Source organism: Pelobates fuscus, chromosome 8 (assembly GCF_036172605.1).
Source record: "Pelobates fuscus isolate aPelFus1 chromosome 8, aPelFus1.pri, whole genome shotgun sequence".
NCBI lineage: Eukaryota > Metazoa > Chordata > Amphibia > Anura > Pelobatidae > Pelobates > Pelobates fuscus.
In genome coordinates, this window is record NC_086324.1 from 91,738,444 (window position 1) to 91,756,276 (window position 17,833).

The 17,833-nt window shown below is 37.5% G+C and overlaps 1 protein-coding gene across 1 annotated transcript in view; it reads left to right on the forward strand.

The window, feature by feature from the left end:
* Positions 1-17,833, forward strand: part of NAB1 (NGFI-A binding protein 1) — a 42,684-nt gene that overhangs the window by 23,481 nt on the left and 1,370 nt on the right. The window contains exons 2-7 of the mRNA XM_063430151.1: positions 1,464-2,298; positions 4,132-4,265; positions 6,020-6,071; positions 9,641-9,760; positions 15,532-15,694; positions 17,626-17,772. Of these exons, the coding sequence (XP_063286221.1) occupies positions 1,483-2,298; positions 4,132-4,265; positions 6,020-6,071; positions 9,641-9,760; positions 15,532-15,694; positions 17,626-17,772 (1,432 nt within the window). The 5' untranslated portion in view covers positions 1,464-1,482. The remainder of the gene's footprint in view (positions 1-1,463; positions 2,299-4,131; positions 4,266-6,019; positions 6,072-9,640; positions 9,761-15,531; positions 15,695-17,625; positions 17,773-17,833) is intronic.

The following is a 17,833-nucleotide window of genomic DNA, read 5'->3' on the forward strand; positions in this document are numbered from 1 at the left end:
TGTGTGTGTTTGAGAGAGAATCGATCTGTCTATCTTTCTACCATATGTGCAACACAGCTACTGACACCAATTTATGGCGGACATCTTGGAACTTGTACATAAAGCCTTCAGGTAAGTATTACTTTTAGACGAGGCCCATTCCTACTAGGAACAGACTGTCATCCACATATTATGCGTATGACTGTCTCTTTAAATGAAAGCGAGAGTAGGTGGTAGCATATTCTGCTTGATCAATGTTCTCTTGGTTTTCACACACTGTGTATGTAAAGATTCAAAGCTTGACCTTGAAGAAGGGGTCAACCAACAAGGAGTGTTTTCATATGTTCATCAAATGCTGCCAAGAATTGCTCATGTTATGGCTGACAGCAGATCGTTCCCATAATCCTTGCAATAAGGTTGTGCGCCCAGCTGGACTGATATGTCTGATATCAGCTGGACTTGTATGTCTGATATGTATCTGTATTTATGAAGTGGCAATCAAAGTATCACTGTATTTAATTTATTTCTGTACAATTTCACGCAGTGATTTAAAGCACTGACTTTTACGTGTGTTGTGTTAACAGTAAAAAGGATTTCATGGAAAGTCTTTGGAATGCACTTACTAAATTCCCGCTTTAGGGGTATTCTCTAAAGTGAGAATTGTTGGAAAATCCAAGTAAATTTCACATTTCAGGCCACAATAACAGAACTGGAGATTTCAACATGTTTCCGGGTTTTTCGGCTTTGAAATTCACTTTGAATTCTCGACAATTCTCACCCAGAAAAAGGTCAAAGTGGAAAAATTCCATATCTCCTCTATTTTTCCAGCTCAGCTATCTAAAATATGCAATCCATTGTCCATTTTCCACAAGTCACGGTATAGTGAATAGCCTACTCAATTTTGGTTAGAACCTACTGCTGAATTTTGAACACTATTTTATAGAGCAACAGCTAGTTGGGATACCATTTTCGGACACAGTATAACTTGTATTACAAAATTATGAGGTTTTGAGAACCTACGTTACAATATGTAAATGACAAAAAAACTACTTTCTTATATAAAATAGGGATTGGTTCTAATCATGCAAAGTAAAATATATGTGTAATACGGTGACATATCTAACAAAATAGCTTTTCAGATTTACAAATTATTATTAATGAACACCTTTTTTGAAAAAACGATTTCAAACAATATTAAACAGAAATATAACAATAAGGAACAGTGTAAATATGAGTAAAATAAAAAGGGAAGGGGGGGAAATAAGGTGTTTCAATGTATATATTTTTAGTTTTATGCTTGTTTTTTTTTGTGTATCTGTACAATGTATAAATCCGCATAAAGTAATTTTAATCCTGCTTAAAAGAAAGATGCAGTGATTCGTTAATTTGCTTATACAATAATTTTAGTTGTACATGATCCCTTTTTCATCTTTAGTATCTAGTGAAACACTAATGAGCATACCTATTTGGATTTTGTATTCCAGGTTCACCTGTTGGTCAGCTATGGCATCCTCCTTACCGAGAACCCTGGGTGAACTTCAGCTTTATCGTATATTGCAACGTGCCAACCTCCTATCTTACTTTGATGCCTTTATCCAGCAGGGAGGGGATGATGTTCAGCAACTCTGTGAAGCAGGGGAAGAAGAGTTTCTCGAAATAATGGCATTAGTTGGAATGGCCAGTAAACCCCTACATGTTAGAAGACTCCAAAAGGCATTGAGGGATTGGGTTACCAACCCGAGTCTATTTAATCAGCCTCTAACATCACTACCTGTCAGTAGTATTCCAATCTATAAACTCCCAGAATCTTCGCCTTCTTCTCTGTTGGGAATGAACTCCAGCAGTTATGAAAGGAACAGCAATACAAAGGAACCACATGTGAAGATCCCAAAATGTGCAGCCACAACGTGTGTTCAAAGTGTTGGCCCTGGGAAATCTGATGGGAATTCTCCATTGCAAAGCAGCAGTGAAGGAAGGCACTGGCAAAGTCACCACACCACGGAGAGTGAGCACAGCCTGTCACCAGCAGACCTTGGCTCTCCGGCATCCCCTAGAGACACCACAGAAACGCTGGACGCGGCGGCTGCTCTTTCTGTGGCCGAGTGCGTTGAGCGGATGATCCCTTCCTTGCCTAAGAGTGATTCGAATGAAGTGAAGGAGTTACTAAAGACCAACAAAAAGATGGGAAAGATGATCGGGCACATCTTTGAGATGAGTGATGAAGACCCTCGTAAAGAAGAGGAGATTCGCAAATATAGTGCCATCTATGGCAGATTTGACTCTAAAAGAAAAGACGGGAAACACCTAACACTCCATGAAGTAAGCATGAATCACAGCCGCAAATGCTTTGATATGTCATGAACTAATTACATGTGTACATCATTGTTTAAATGGCTCATATATGTTATATCATATTGTTAAAGAACGTAAAGTTATTACAGTACCTTTTAAATGTCAGAAACACGTTACATCACATGTTAAGAGGTCGGAAAGTTATTATAACACTGTTTGAAAGCCACATAAACGTATCTCTTGGTTACACAGCATAGCACGTTCATGCCCTCGCTGTAGTAGCTGGTTAACGTCTTAGGTAAGCCTGGCCAGAAACCAGGGATGACACTGTATTTCATGTAACAAACTATGACTGTCAGTCATAAATATCACTTTGAAAAAAGGAAACTAATCACATTTAAGATTGGTTTGCATGCTATTAAGTGGACAAAACAAGGAGACAGAAAGTGGTTTCCCCCATTATTTTCTGCTTGCCCCTCTCTGACATGTCTTTCCTCTTGTTAATGCACCATTTCTCTTGCCTACTACAACCTCCGTTGATTTTCAAGTGAATGAAAGCCATATGCTTCTAATGCACTGGTAGCACACATTGTCATACCTGTGCTGAACATACTCTGGTCTGTTTTCCTATTTATAGAAACAATCAATTTAGTTTTTTTTCTCCATTTGTTATTTAGTATATTTAGTAATTTAGTATATCCCCAAAGAAAACATGCATGCAGTTTTTCTCCCCTTGTTTTCTTTGGGAGTGTGAGAAAAAACATTCTCCGGCATAGACTTTCTCATTCACAATCCTCTGTGCTGGAGCCAAAAATGGTCATACACCTGCAATTGCGGTATCTCAATGTTTCGTAATGAGCTGCTCATTGAGAAGGGTGAAATTCAGGTGCACTCTAGCCCAACGCACCTGCTACTGCCATAGTGGAAGAAAAACTCTGCCATTGTGATTGTGTTTCTGCCTTTTATTATAAAATTGCCTATTTCTATCATGCCAAATGACAATTATAAAGCACTTCAGTAGGTATTCCTTTAATGGGACACTCCGGAAATCAAAAGGACTTGAATGCGTTTGATAGATTTTGGCTACATTAATCTGATGTATTGTTTTGCATGTTCAAACCTTAATAGTTTTTGCACAAAATGTTTTAAAGAATTCTGCACCATAAGCCTGCCTCCGTAGGCCTGGTTTACCACGCCAGAAAGACATCCTTAAAGCACTGAGTGAGCTGCTTTAAGTTAGAGAAACTATAAAGAGGTAGTGATATAATTATTATTTTATTATTTATATAGCACCAGCAAATTCCGCAGTCCTGTACAATGATATCCTTACAATATGCTTTCCCGAGTGTCCTCTTCTTCTAATGCTGGTTGTTTTGTTGCTCAGATCTTTCAGTAATGTCAGTGGCTGAGCTGTGTGCATATATTTGATGAGGAAGTATTTTTCTGGAGTGATGGGGTGTGGCTAAAGAGGCAGTCTTATGGTGCAGCATTCTGTAATTAACAAAATGTGTTCAAAAACTGTAATGGGTTTAGCATGCAAAAATATACAGCATATTAAAACAACATCTATCAAGTGCAGTTGTATTGGTGCCCTGAGTGTCTCTTTAATTCAGCCCTGAATCATTATGCTCTCTGCAAACATGTTAGAGAAGGAGCTCCTACTTTTTTCTAAAATATTTAGTTTATTTTGCTGGAGCTTTGATAACGTTATCTAAAGGTATGTGTGTGTGCGTGCAAATTTCAGTATTCCTTCCCTATTCTTCTTTTCTGTCCTCTTTTGATTGTACGGTGTTTAGAATGTCCACCATCCTTGGAGAATTTGTTCAGTTGGACTAAACAACCTGTTTGTGTGTTTCCTAGCTAACCGTGAACGAAGCAGCTGCTCAACTTTGCATGAAGGACATTGCTCTGCTTACAAGGAGGGACGAGCTTTTTACTCTTGCACGCCAGATTTCTCGGGAAGTAACCTACAAATACACATACAGAACCAGCAAGTAAGATCTTGGAAAAGCATTGGAGAATGTATAATCTAAAATAACGAATTCTAGATTTGGATGTGATGAAAAAATGAGCTGTTTATATGTGTTATTAATTCTTTAACCATGTCATTTTTAGGATTTTAATTAGCACTAAATAATTAAATAAACACTATAGTGTTAGGAATACAAAACATGTATTACTAACACTATAGTGATGGACTATATGTTTAGGTGAACAGCCCCCTCTGAATCGAGTTAAAATGTATTTAATTTACATTTTCTCCATTTCTGCACTGGTTTTGCCTCTGCTGGCCCCACCTCCATGCCTGAGATGATCACTCTTGATGATCTCAGCCAATCCAATGCTTTTCTATAGGAAATCTTTGAGAGGCTATTGAGCATATGTGACAAAATGTTGCACTGCGCCAATCGGCATCAACTCTTAGAAATGCATTGAATCAATGCATCTGTATGTAGAGTGTTTGGCCTATCCATGCAGAGCGTGGAGACGCTGATCATAAGTGCTGCACACAGTGCAACACTGGGCAAAGAAGCAACTTTAGTAGCCCTCTTAGTGACTGCCACTAGAGGTGTTACTAGCCAGCAATGTAAAAAACTGACTTTTCTCTGCACTATTAGATTTTCTTTTCTCATTAATACGGATCCCACGAACCCCTCGATCCCACTACTCCATAGACATCTTTACCTCAGATAGAACTGTGATTGTTCTCTCATCCAAAGGTTTTACTGGACTCTTTTTGGACTGTTCTTTATGTATAAAAAACAACAACACTTGTGCACAGGGCCTGACAGCCAACCAAGCTAGTCGCATGTGGCTGGAGCTCCTTCAAAAATCTAGTTATTAAGCCAAAATCTTACAGTACTTACTCAGCGCAATTTGGGCACAAAACTTGGCTACTCACTTCCAGAACACTCAGCTGACTGTTGGGTTCATTACTGCCAGGTTCCTGTGGGCATAGGCTGTGTTGTACACCTCTGTGACCTGCTGACATACTTGAAGCAGAGGAGGTGCGTCTCCGTGAATTTGATCAATTGTGTGTGCGACCGCATGCTTCCTCGCATCACTCTGGACCACATCAAGACCTCGCAGCTCTGGACTACAGATAGACGCTGCAGGGTGAGGCTTTGCCCAGAAATCCCCAGAAGGGTACCGCGGGCTGAGGGCATCATTGCCGTCAAAAGCAGAATGGCGGTCCAGGGAACCAGTGTCTGGACGTGGCTGGACCTCGGGGAGCTGCCTACCAGAGTGTGAGGGGGGGTCAGGGACCAGTGGGGACTTCAGTGCTATAGATGTTTAAAATATGTATGTTTTAATTTTGGGCTAAAAAAATAGGGGTCGTCTTATACATGGGGGCATCTTATACATGGAAAAATACGGTATATCTGTCTCCCACTAATCCAGGAGCTGTGCTTCTTTCTAAATGTATATACTGAAAAGTTATCTATTCTAATATGATGTTCAAACTGAGACAATATGTCATTTTATCACTCAAATGAGTAAGTGTGTTTTTATGATAAAAGCACTGATGGAATATTGTCTGCTAGAAAACCAAGATGGCTTCTCACTTTATAATTTTTGCTGTTACTTAACAAAGAATAATCACTGTACATGTTGAATAGCTTTGTGTTTGAAGATATGTATTATTAGAACTACATTAGTGTAGGATAGGATGATATTTGCTGTTTATTCACCCTGTTATAAAAGCAACAGGCAGATCACTATTTACAATCCACTATTTACATTTTAGGTCAAAATGTGAAGACAGAGATGAGCTGTCACCCAAGAGAATCAAAACTGAGGTAATTTGTCTCTTTATGCAATGACATTTGTGTACGTAATTTTTTTCAGCTATCCATTAGTTTCATTTTCCATAAGTACGCAGATACTATGTATATTGGTTTTAATGGTGTGCATTAATGATGCTGCCTCACTCACATCAGATTGACATTTTTAGTCTTATATAGCCACAGTTATAAGATAACTGTAATACAGCGGTAGGCAAACTTCAGCATTCCAGAAGTTGTGGACTACAGCTCCTATAATACTCTAACAGCCATATTGCTGGCAAAGCATCAGGGGAGATGTAGTCCACAAAATCTGGAGTGCCAAAGGTTGCCTACTCTAAAATCAAACATTCTGGGAATTTTTTATTTATTATTTATCTGCATTTCTTCCCCATTGTTTACTGGGGTAAATAATGCAGTGAAGGTAAATGGGGGGAAAAAAAACCTTACTTGCGTTTTCTGCACTTCTGTATTGCACCATCCCTGCCATCCCATGATGCCTTGGGCGTGCATATAGACGCTTGGGCATTTATCAGCTAAATTCGAAACGTATGTAGGCTTGGAATTTTCTCCAGCAGTAGACGTGCATATTTTCCCCAGCCTTTTAAGTAAGAATATAAAGAAATAAGTGAATTTAAGAAAAAGCTATTTTTGCTTATTTTATTTAAATTATTTCAAATTTCTCTTTAATTCATAATGGTAACCTGGCATTTAATTTAAAAGGTATTTTTATTTTCATTTATTCCTTCATATTTTGAAGGTGAGGTATAGATAAGACATTATACAGTATTCGTGGTTGTGCAATACATCCTAGTAGAAGTATTTTCTGAGAAAGGGATTTTTTAAATCAAATACAGTGGATGATATTCTTCATTAGGTATTTATAATTCAGCTGCTGGTATTTTTGAGAATGCAGATTCCTAGACTGTAACTCCAATGTCCACATACAATATAAGTACAATTGCATGGCTAAAACTAGGTAGCTGTACTTTAAAGGCATTACCGGTTCTTATAGTAAGTAAGTAATGCAATGTGTCTCCCTACAGTCTTATCCCCTATACTGAAAATAATCCAGCCTTTTATTTATTAGTCTTATGGATTCTTACTCTATATGGGAGGTAGGCGGTAGGATGCCTGTGTGATACACACTGACTGTTCTAACCTCCAACTGAGAATTTTGTTTCTTCCCTTGTTAAAAGAAATTACATTACAAAAGAGAAAGGGGTAACATTGGTAAGATGAGTGAGCATGCTAAATCCTTTCTTTAAAGTACACTTTTTACAGTTTAACTAAAAACACCTGTCTTCAAAGGGTTCTATAATCTTGATCAAACAGTGTGTTTATTTCTATTTCTCTAAAATTTGCACATGTCACTGCTGAATTATCTGCTAACTATATTTAGAGAATAGTGTATCTACACTATTGTAGATGATAAAATCTGCTCAAACAGAATTTATGGACCCTAACTTTGAATTACTTTACAGCCACTCACCCGTATTCATTACAAATTTAAGTGGGATTTGTCAAGCAGTGGAATGTGGGGGACTTGTTAAAATTATTGTGCGCATCTTGTTTTTAAAGCTTAAAGAAACACTATAATGTTAGCAAAATAGATATATTATGAAACGCTGCCGTCAGGCTTTATTGTAAAATGAAGGTTCAGACTTAATGAGACATTGTCGGTACAAAGCATCCAAATGAAGCAAATAAAAACCCCACACACAAAACCTTTACAAAATAGTATAAAATCTCACGGTCAAGTACATATAGACCAAATGCAACAGTATGTGTGATCTAAATTACCAATAGCTAAAAACAAATATAGAGTTACTCTATCCCTACTTGGTTCAAAACTCACGCACTAATGGCGAGTGTGATAGTTCAGAATAAGGAGTGACAAGGTCTTCTACCAGGTCGGGACGTGGGTGGAGAGGATCTCACAAGGACCAAAAACAAAGCTCCTACGCATTTTGTGAATAGTTTTCACTTCCTCAGTTAGGAATAAATAGTTATGCTATTGTGCCCTTTTAACCGTTTAGGGGCCCATGCCAGTGTCAGTGACGAACACTAGAGGCATATAAACCCTGCAATGCAAACATCGCTGTTCTAATATTTTACAATGCAGGGTTAAAATGACAGGAATATGGTGCCCAGACCACTTTATAACATTAATGCCTCGTTTCCACTGAGCGGATCGGTTCGGGTTGGTACAGTTTGGAAGGTTTAGAATGGACCAGCCCATTCTGGTGAGCGTTTCCACTGCAAGTCAGACCTTCAGGGCCATGCAGGGTTTAGAAAAAATGCTCTTCCTGTCCACCAATCAATGGATTGTATAGTAGTTCCGCCCTAACCGAACTGTTCCATTTTCTATGGAACCCTGAATGTATTGGTACGGTTCGCTTGTATGGACCACTTTCATAATGGAAACACCCAAAATAGCGAACCGTACCGAACTGAACCGATCCGCTCAGTGGAAACGAGGCAATAGTGTCCCTTTTAAATTATAATCAGAGTTTTGTCTTGTATATTATACCTAAATGTGAGAACTGAACTTTAAATGTTACCCTTGGTCTAGTTTTATTTAAATACTTTAAAAAAAAATGTGTTATATATTTATCTTTAGTGCTATGAAATCCATATTTTGCCATATAAATCTGTCTCTGTTTTTGTATATTGGCTTGTATCAAGAGTAGACAGATTGAGCCGTGTGATTATTTTTAAAGGAATGGCCTTATTGGCAAGTGATGTGTTTTCCCACTTAAAAAAAGTCTATTGACGATAATTCTTCAGATTGATACAGTTATTTTATGCTAAAGCATCTCCCAATGAACCATAAATAACAATCCAAGTCAGAGGTAGCTGAGTCGTCCTTGGATTACTGCCCCCATACTTTATTAGCCTCTACATATACATTGTCTGAAACTCTTTGTCCCTAAATGAGATGGGGACATAAGTCAGAATTCCTCACTTTCAGCTTGGTTTCTCTTGCAGTTTTGTGAGACAATTATTGTCTCACAACTTGCTGTCATGAATTTATCTTCTGTCTGTGGTCCTTCTAAAGAAGGCTTGGACAACTTTTTGTCCCTCAACTGTTGGGGGTATTTTGTTCTCATCACCCTTCATTCATGACTCCAGTAACAGTTGGTGGGCAACATGTGGTTAATCCTTGTCCTTACTCTCATTTTGTCTTAATGGAGGCCTCCAAAATTGGTCAGTCATGACATGCTGGCAGGTTTTTTTGTGTGCAAATTTTAGGAACATAGAAGTAGCTAGACATGTGTAAACCATGGAATATGGAAACATAGTCTGGGGTCCTGCCTGTATATCTATAACTAGGTGAGCATTGTAACAGCCTTTATACCAGCTTTTTGGTGCCAACGTCTTCATTTTCTCTGTCCTGACAAGGAAAATCCAAGAGGACGAGTCATTCTGTGATTTTTGAGCAATTCATTCTGGCAGATAGATGTAATATGTAAAAAAATCTGTAGGCTGAAACATTAATATTTGGCTGAATTACTGTGAATTGTTAACAAGCCATAAGGATGATGCTATGTTTGGCTAACGTAATAATCTGTTTGCCACAGGATAGTTTCTCGGATTACCAGGAGACTCTAGTAGCTATTCACCAACAAGTGGAATCACTAAAGGAACAACTTGCAATGGCCAAAGCTAAAGGTGATGAAGGGTCAGCTCATAATTTACAGGTAAGACCAATGGAGTTTTTTCCATCTGAATTCGGTGAGGCAAGATTGGCTTGTGTTTAGTTCTCATACGTTACATCGAGAGAATAATAAACGTATACATTGCTTTTCCATATTTTTCTTGTATTTCTTCCTGCTCTAAAATATAAATTACCATGAAAATAAATTTTAACAAGCATAAGATCAGAACTTATTTAAATAAATTTTTTGTGATCACATGTATATACTATTGTGTGTGTGTGTTTGTGTGTGTGTGTGTGTGTGTGTGTATTTTGAATCTCTTAGATGTTTTGCACTGTGCTAATCTTTAGCCCTAAGATGTTCCATGGATCACACTTTGTAATAAACTTTCACAGTTCTTGTTTAAAATATGTTCCCGCTTTGACTTGGCTGCAGTAGTCCAGTAGAAGAGCAAGGTGAAGGAGCTTAATTCACAAGTCTTGTGAAAAATAAAACACATTACATTTAGTGGGCACTGGTCCGTGACAGGCTGTTACCATATACAGTTTTAGGTAGTTGCCACTAGTTTTCCACAAAACAATGCACATCAGCATTAATAAAAAATGTCACTAATAATTTGTTTTTGTTTTCTTTTGATTTGTTTTTCAATTAATTCCATATGGCTGTAGTTTGTTCCAGGTCATGAAGAGGTTCCTTCATGAATTTGTTATGGTGCCTTGAGTTTCCTTGCGCCATCTTACCGTTAGAGGTTATATAATTCACAAATGGTTTAACCCCAAAGTCTCGAATCTAGTGCCGTCTAGCTCTGCCCCTTGCCTTTTTGCTTCTCTCCAATTCTTGATATAGAAAGCCTTGGACAGGGGCCCCGCTGATTGGTTGAGAGCATCAGTTGACACTCTCTGGAAATCAGTTGTGCTGTTGTCTGAGGTTATTTAAGACTTCCTGTTTTAACAGTTAGAGAGAAGCACAAGAGGGCAGTGCTAGACAGCCTGCAGCAGGGACCTCCTGGCATCATAACAACTTAATTAGGGTGAAGTTGTTATGGTGCCCAAAGTGTTCCTTTAATTAGGCTGAATGTTCTGACACAACATCCCCCACTCCTCTGTTTTTGCACTTTAAATCATTACCAGGCATCTCACATCCAGCCATATTTCACACTTCAATCCCTCACAGCACGCACACTCATCCCACGGACACCATCATTAACGATGCGTGCAACATGACATTGTGTCTTTTATCTAGTCTCTTGCTGAGATCTTTTAACAGTGCCGTATAAAGCAATGGTGTTGGCTTTACATGCAGTGTTTCTGCTAACTTAAAGCCAGTTGAAGGGGATTTAAACACACACACACACATATATATATATACATACATATATATATAGTGTTCAAGTAGAGATTGTAGCCGTATTAGTCCAGTGATGTAGATGTAAAAAACAGATACAATTTGTATCTTGTAATACCTTTTTTTATTGGAATAACAGAATTTTTTAATGCATATCCTGTAACTCTTGGATGGGAATTCATGCATTCATTATATTAATACTCCCCCCTTCTAGCACCATCTTCTGCACTGTTCGCTTGTTTTTTTTTTTCTCTCTCTCCCCCCTCACTCTGTGATCTTCAAGATATTTACTGCCCTCTGCAAGAATGGTGTCTATGTTCTATCAAACCTGTGTCTTATCTGCACTCATGTCTCTTTAACCCCTGTATCACAACTCAACTTTGAATTCTATGTGTCGTCCTGCTCAGAAATGCTTTACACTTGAGAAAGGGAGGTTCTCCTGAAAGCTTGTCATTAAAGAATTCTGTTAATCTTATAAAAAAGGTATTACAAGATACACATTTTATCTGTTTTTTACACACACACACACACACACACATATATATATATATATAGATATATATATATATATAAAATAGATAATAGCTTGGCACTCTCCTAAAAAATATATAATAGGATAACTGCCTGGGTGCAATCCACGTTGCGTTGCATATATAAAATGATAAGGAATATAGGATGCACTCACAGGACTTGGTGAAAAAATCTTGTTGTTTTATTTAATCCAGGTGTAAACCCAAAACCGACGTTTCGACCTCTGCAGGTCTTTTTCAAGGTTACTATAACAAGCAAAATATTATCTTTAAATACATAAAGTATAAGTGCACTTACCAATCATTTGCGTTGTGAATCCCTTCACCGATACCCGGAAGTGAGATAGGACCGCCCACGTGACTTCATTACATCATTACGTGCCGGCGGAGAGCTCAGTGGTTGCTATGGGGACGTGTAAACTACACATGTGCAGTGTGTCTAAGGGAAAGTGAAAGCAGTATAATGATGAAGGAATAGTCAGGATGGAAGAAAATACGAGCATAAACGGAATAATAATTGAAATAGAATGATGCCTACTTGACCACAAACCACCTAATAAAATGTGTGTTTTCACCAAGTCCTGTGAGTGCATCCTATATTCCTTATCTTTATATATATATATATATATATATATATATATATATATATTTTTTTTTTTTTTTTTAAATGTATTAACTTATTTTTAGTTGGACTTAAGACGGGCACAAGCCAATAAGCAAAGGCAACAAACAATACATAGCCCCATTTTACATGTAGAATAAACCAGGACTGAGGAAAAGAAAGTAAAAGAAGTAAACTTCAACTGCAACTTCCCACGTGTCCTCCCATTTGTCACCAGCTAGCGATCAGTCAATAGCTCACTCCCACTGGAGACATGGGGAAGAGGAGAGTTCTATTCATGGTGCATAGTGTTGGTACAAGGTGGAGATGAGCCCCTTTTAATATTCACCCTTGGGCAAGCTGTCTTAAACCATTTCAGAGTCCTAGAGGCCAGTGATAATTTTATATTTTAACTGTTTCCACCAGAATAAAAAATATAATTTTACATAACTTGAAAAAAACTGAAAATTCCCAAACAATAACTATACAAAATATTTCTAAACATGTTGTTGCACATAGAAATGTGATGGTACCTATGTATGGATAAACTAATGGCCATTTTTACTGGTGATGATTATATTTTGTGGATCTCAGCATCCTCACTTGCTCCCAAAAATAAGTAATCACCTTTTATATAGTGTATTGCAGTGGTTCCCCCCCCCCCCCCCACCATTAATGAAAACTTGGACTAAACTAATGTATTGGTGGCAAATAAGGACATTATTAATTAATTTGTTGATTTTTATATACCAAAATAGTGGAAATATGATATTCATTTATATGTGGAGTACAGACATAAACCAATCAGAACCTGGAACCTATTGACTGTCAACTAAGAGGGACTTAGAAGAGCCAATTGTGTAAAGTAGTTAGGACAGTTCCATGGAAGGCAGGAAAGACCATATCAAGACATCAAGACAAAGCTGGTGAATATGAATCAAGCAAAGTTCATGTGAATACTTTTGTATACAATGACTGACTCATTTCACAGCTGAGATCATGCAATCTTAGTGCTCAGTGGGACCACAAATACAAATAATTATAGCCAGTGGTGAGGAAAGTCCAAGGGTCCTATAGCAGATCAGCCAAAAAACCAACCAATTTGATACATAACAATCCTTTAATGTTTAATACATCTCTGGTACACTATGGCGCCAATCTTTTTAGCACATTCTTTCGAAAATCTTTTCTGCCAATTTTTGTTGCAAATTCTATCCATTTGAATGTGCTCCAGCCCAACCCACATCTTTTTTCCATCCTCTACCTCTAATGATCACTGACTCTGATTTACACATTGTATTGGGTATATTTATTTGCCTCTCTAGCTATGAAGTATGCTGCCCTAGTAACCATGTCTTGAATGTGGTTTAATATTACTTTTTAAGGAAGAAGGAGGTATATACATAACACATAATTGTTAGCTGTCAAATCAAAGAGGCAGAAAAGAAAAGATGTAATTTCATAAATACTAGCAAAGATGGTATTGATATGAATATTAGCAAAGATGATATTGAACAGTGGTTGCTTTTTATGTGTTCTGTGATCTCCTCTTCAGCTTTATGTGTGTCCTTTTTTTTTTTCATGTTTTCACTTTTATAAATTAACCTTGTTACACGTCATTGACTGTCAATCAGACAACAGGCCATGTTACTTCCTGGTTTGGTTAGCTCAGTGGAGCTAAACTCAAGAGGAAGACAACTGCCTAGAGCACCTGCATTGCAGTCAAACAATGTATTGATGTATTGTAATTTTTACCAGTTCTTATCACCTAATAGTGAGTTTGACAAGCACTCCTTCATTCTGTGACTGCAATTAGGTTCGAGTGACTAGTCTACTTATTGAGAATATGTCTCTATACACAAAATAAAGCATGTATATATTGATATTTGCCTTGAAAAATGAAATACAATGGAAGGCATGTACTAAAAATGCATGGCAACCAATAATTAGAAAAACATTTATATTTAATACTAGTAGTAATTTACTAATGCGTTAAATATATATATATATATATATATATATATATATATATATATAAATAGTAGTTTGAAAAGGTAAAAAAATGGTGCTACAATCATCTCTGTGGATAACTCTACACACACAAATAAAGTGCAAAATGTGAAAAATGGAATAGTGAGAGCACTCAATAAATGTTCAAAGATATCATAAGTATGGATGAATACAACCCTAAAACCTAACTAAAAGAAGAGACCATAGGGTAATACTGTTACACTTTACAGAAAAAAACTCATATTACTGATCCAACTCACATGCTGCTGAGACACTTATAGAAGCTGGCTCAGACTAAAGGCTTCATACGAAGGATATAACCGGTACAGTGGATCCTTGTAGCAATCAGTATATCCCCAGGCTGTGTTTTCAATAACCCACCATAAAAATCCAAGATGCAGGATCAGGGTGGCAAAAACACAATTTATTGATTAAGCATAAAAAAAATTAAAGACAAGGAAAGTCCACTGGTTGCTTGCCACTTAACGCGTTTCGGCGAATAGCCTTTCTCAAAAGTGGATAGTCCATTTTTTCACATAATGAGTTAAAGAATTGTTAGTAGATTTCATAACTGTGCTGCTGTATTTCCAAATTAAACCTACTTTAGCATGTTGGCTGAACAAAGTTTAAAAATATATGGCAATGAGTTCTGTTAACATGCTACATTGTGCAAGAGATGTTTGCTGTGTGCATTTAGATTCTCGATTTGTCGCAATGATATTCTTGGATGATTTTGGTTAGTTACGGTGCAAAAAGAAAATCAGATGGAATGTTCATTATTTTGATTCTATATTTCTCCCCACACATCGTTAATTTTTTTTTTTACGATTAACCTTTTTAAAATTGTGTTTGGTTAGTGCATGCACCCCACCAAATGTGTGGTTTGTTTATATTGGCTCAACATCACATTATGACAAATATGGAAATTTTAAAGGGAAACTCCAAGTACCTTAACTGCCACAGCCTGGCACCCTTCCAGTGCAAGTAGGAACTTATATTATTTTAAACCAGTTTGAAAACGTATCTAGTCACCATGCACTGCTCCCTTCCTCTTCTTCAGACAGAAACTCCAGCAGTGACCTATACCTGGCTGTGCAACAGAGCTATCTTAGCTGCAGGCTTATTTTTCAGTCAAAATAGAAATGCTGTGCTTTTTGTTTACAGTTAATTAAATAGCAAACAATTTCAACAGTTTTCTTAAAGTTAATCAGAAGAGCTATTGTGCTCTGAATGGTGTTGTTATGGACATATTGCTTAACTTATGGTTGAAATGGGTTTAGCCATCTGATAATGATACTAACGTAAACTTTTTATCACTATATCTGTAGGTTCAAATAGAAAAAGTGGTGGCAAAACAGATGGAGATTTTCCGTAACTCAGGGTATGAGAGGCTACAATATCCAGAAAGGTGTTTTTCTACCGGGCCTTACAGACAAAATTCAGAGGAGAGTAGCCCTACAGCCATGGCATCAGATAGTTCTGACGGTCAAGGTAAGGTAAATATTAACTGGCCTGTATAAGATGTAACTCTAAAATCAAAGCTTTGGTCTGAGAAACTATTTCTCCATTCATCTACATTCTAGTACACAAAATTATTGTTTCACTGATGCGTAACTGTTAATGATATATTACTAACAGTGACAAAATTGGATTGCATAATGAAAAAAACAAGCAAACAACACAACAGCAAAAAAATACAAATTGTTAGAAACAATACAATGAGTGGCTCTTCCAATTCCTTCTTAAATAGTCTTATTTAATCAAAATGAAAACAAAAGAAAAATGTGTAGCATTTGTAAATAAACAAACTCCCAAAATGTATATATCTGAAACAAAAAAGTTAAAATGAAAATACTTGAAAGGGGCACTGAGGGTGTTTGTTTGACCAGCATTCTTTACTCTTTTATGTAGGTGGTGCATACAAATAGCACAAAAAGATGTGATGTATGGGTAATATTACCCATAGTCCATTAGATGGTATCTCCTGGTCCTTAGTGCAATAAGGTCAGAGGGACCCATAAACCTCCATTCTCCTTGTCAGTAATAGACAGAGAATTCCCCTGCGTTTACAATACCCATCTCCAAATTCCCAAGTCCGTTGCCTCTAATCCAAAGAGGAAGCTGTCCACATAGTGAGAGTATATTTATGTCTGAATTCCATAATGTGTATTTTTGTCTCCTCTTAAAAAATCCTAAAGATCATTGAGGTGTGGTGGAAGCTTGGTGTGTGGCAGTATAGGAACACTCCAGGCACCATAACAGCTTTGTCAAAATTAAGTTCTTATGGGGCCAAGTTCTTATGGTGCTTACTTATCTTTAGGGTTTAAACCCTAAGTTGGCTCTGTAACCGTCCACATCCGCTTTCTCTAATTCTGATCCAGGAAACGCTGTCAGTCTGTAGTTTTATGGAATTCCATAACAATAAAGGGCTTTATAAACCCCTTTAAGATGTTAGGGGCCTGCTATGCCATCCTACGAAATGAGGGCTTATACACCATTAGGCTGGCATAGCATGCCATAGCGATCTGGCCCTCACTCAGGAAGCAATACATATCCTCCATGACAGTCGCGATCAGGGGACCTGCTTGACCTTGGAGTGCCATATGGTCTCAATGACAACCTAGATCGAGCAAACCAATCTGGCAAATTTCAATGTGTAAAAACTGAAATGGAAAAGCTCTTTATTTGACCCTGAAACTTTTCAAAACCCCATCTCATGAAACCTGTACATTGTTTGCATGATTGTGCATGTGGAACATCACAGCCTACGAATATGTTTATTGTATTGCAGTAAATGCTAACAACTATTATTAATCGTTAAAATGCCATGCAGAAAAATGACAAAATGTACTAATATTGTGTTCCAATATACATATTTGATATGCAATGTAAGCCCTATTTCTCCTGAACAAAATGATATACATATAATGTATGTAAGTGTGAGTGCACTTGGATGAGCGGATTGTAGATAGCCACTTAAAGGCCTGACCATTATCTCCTACCACTCCCAACCAAGTAGTCTGTGAGGTATCTAATACGTGTGAGTACACTTAATATGAAAGAGGTACAGAAGTGTGGGTACACTTAATATGAAAGAGCAGACATATAGCTCAAATTCTAGGTTTTGTTTTGGTTCAGAACTTGGACAATTGCCTACGTCCTGAAAGGGTTAATAGATAGTTACTTGCAGAAATAATATATATCTTAAAGAATCATTAAATTTACCAGCTGGTAAGAATGGATTCCGAATATTTGCCTTTAATGGAACAGTACAAAACTGTATTCCTAACAGTATATTGCGCCTCTGCTCCTGCAGCAATCAAAGGGTGAGAAAGCCTCTTTGGCTAGTTAACTGACTCCAGTACATTTTGAGAAATCCATGGTTATGGAATCTGAATAATGACTGGTTACTTGTTTTCCAGTTGAAAGGCCACTGAATCTCCGAATGTCAAACCATCAGAGCCGACAGCTACAGCAGGTGATGACGGATGGAGAACACTTAGGAAAGCAACTGTGCAACGAACTTAGCAGACTTTATTCCTGCAGTGACGCCAACTCTCAGTCCTCAGGTGAGACAGCACAACTGATGCCTACAAAGATTTACATTATGGACCCATTGATCACATTCAG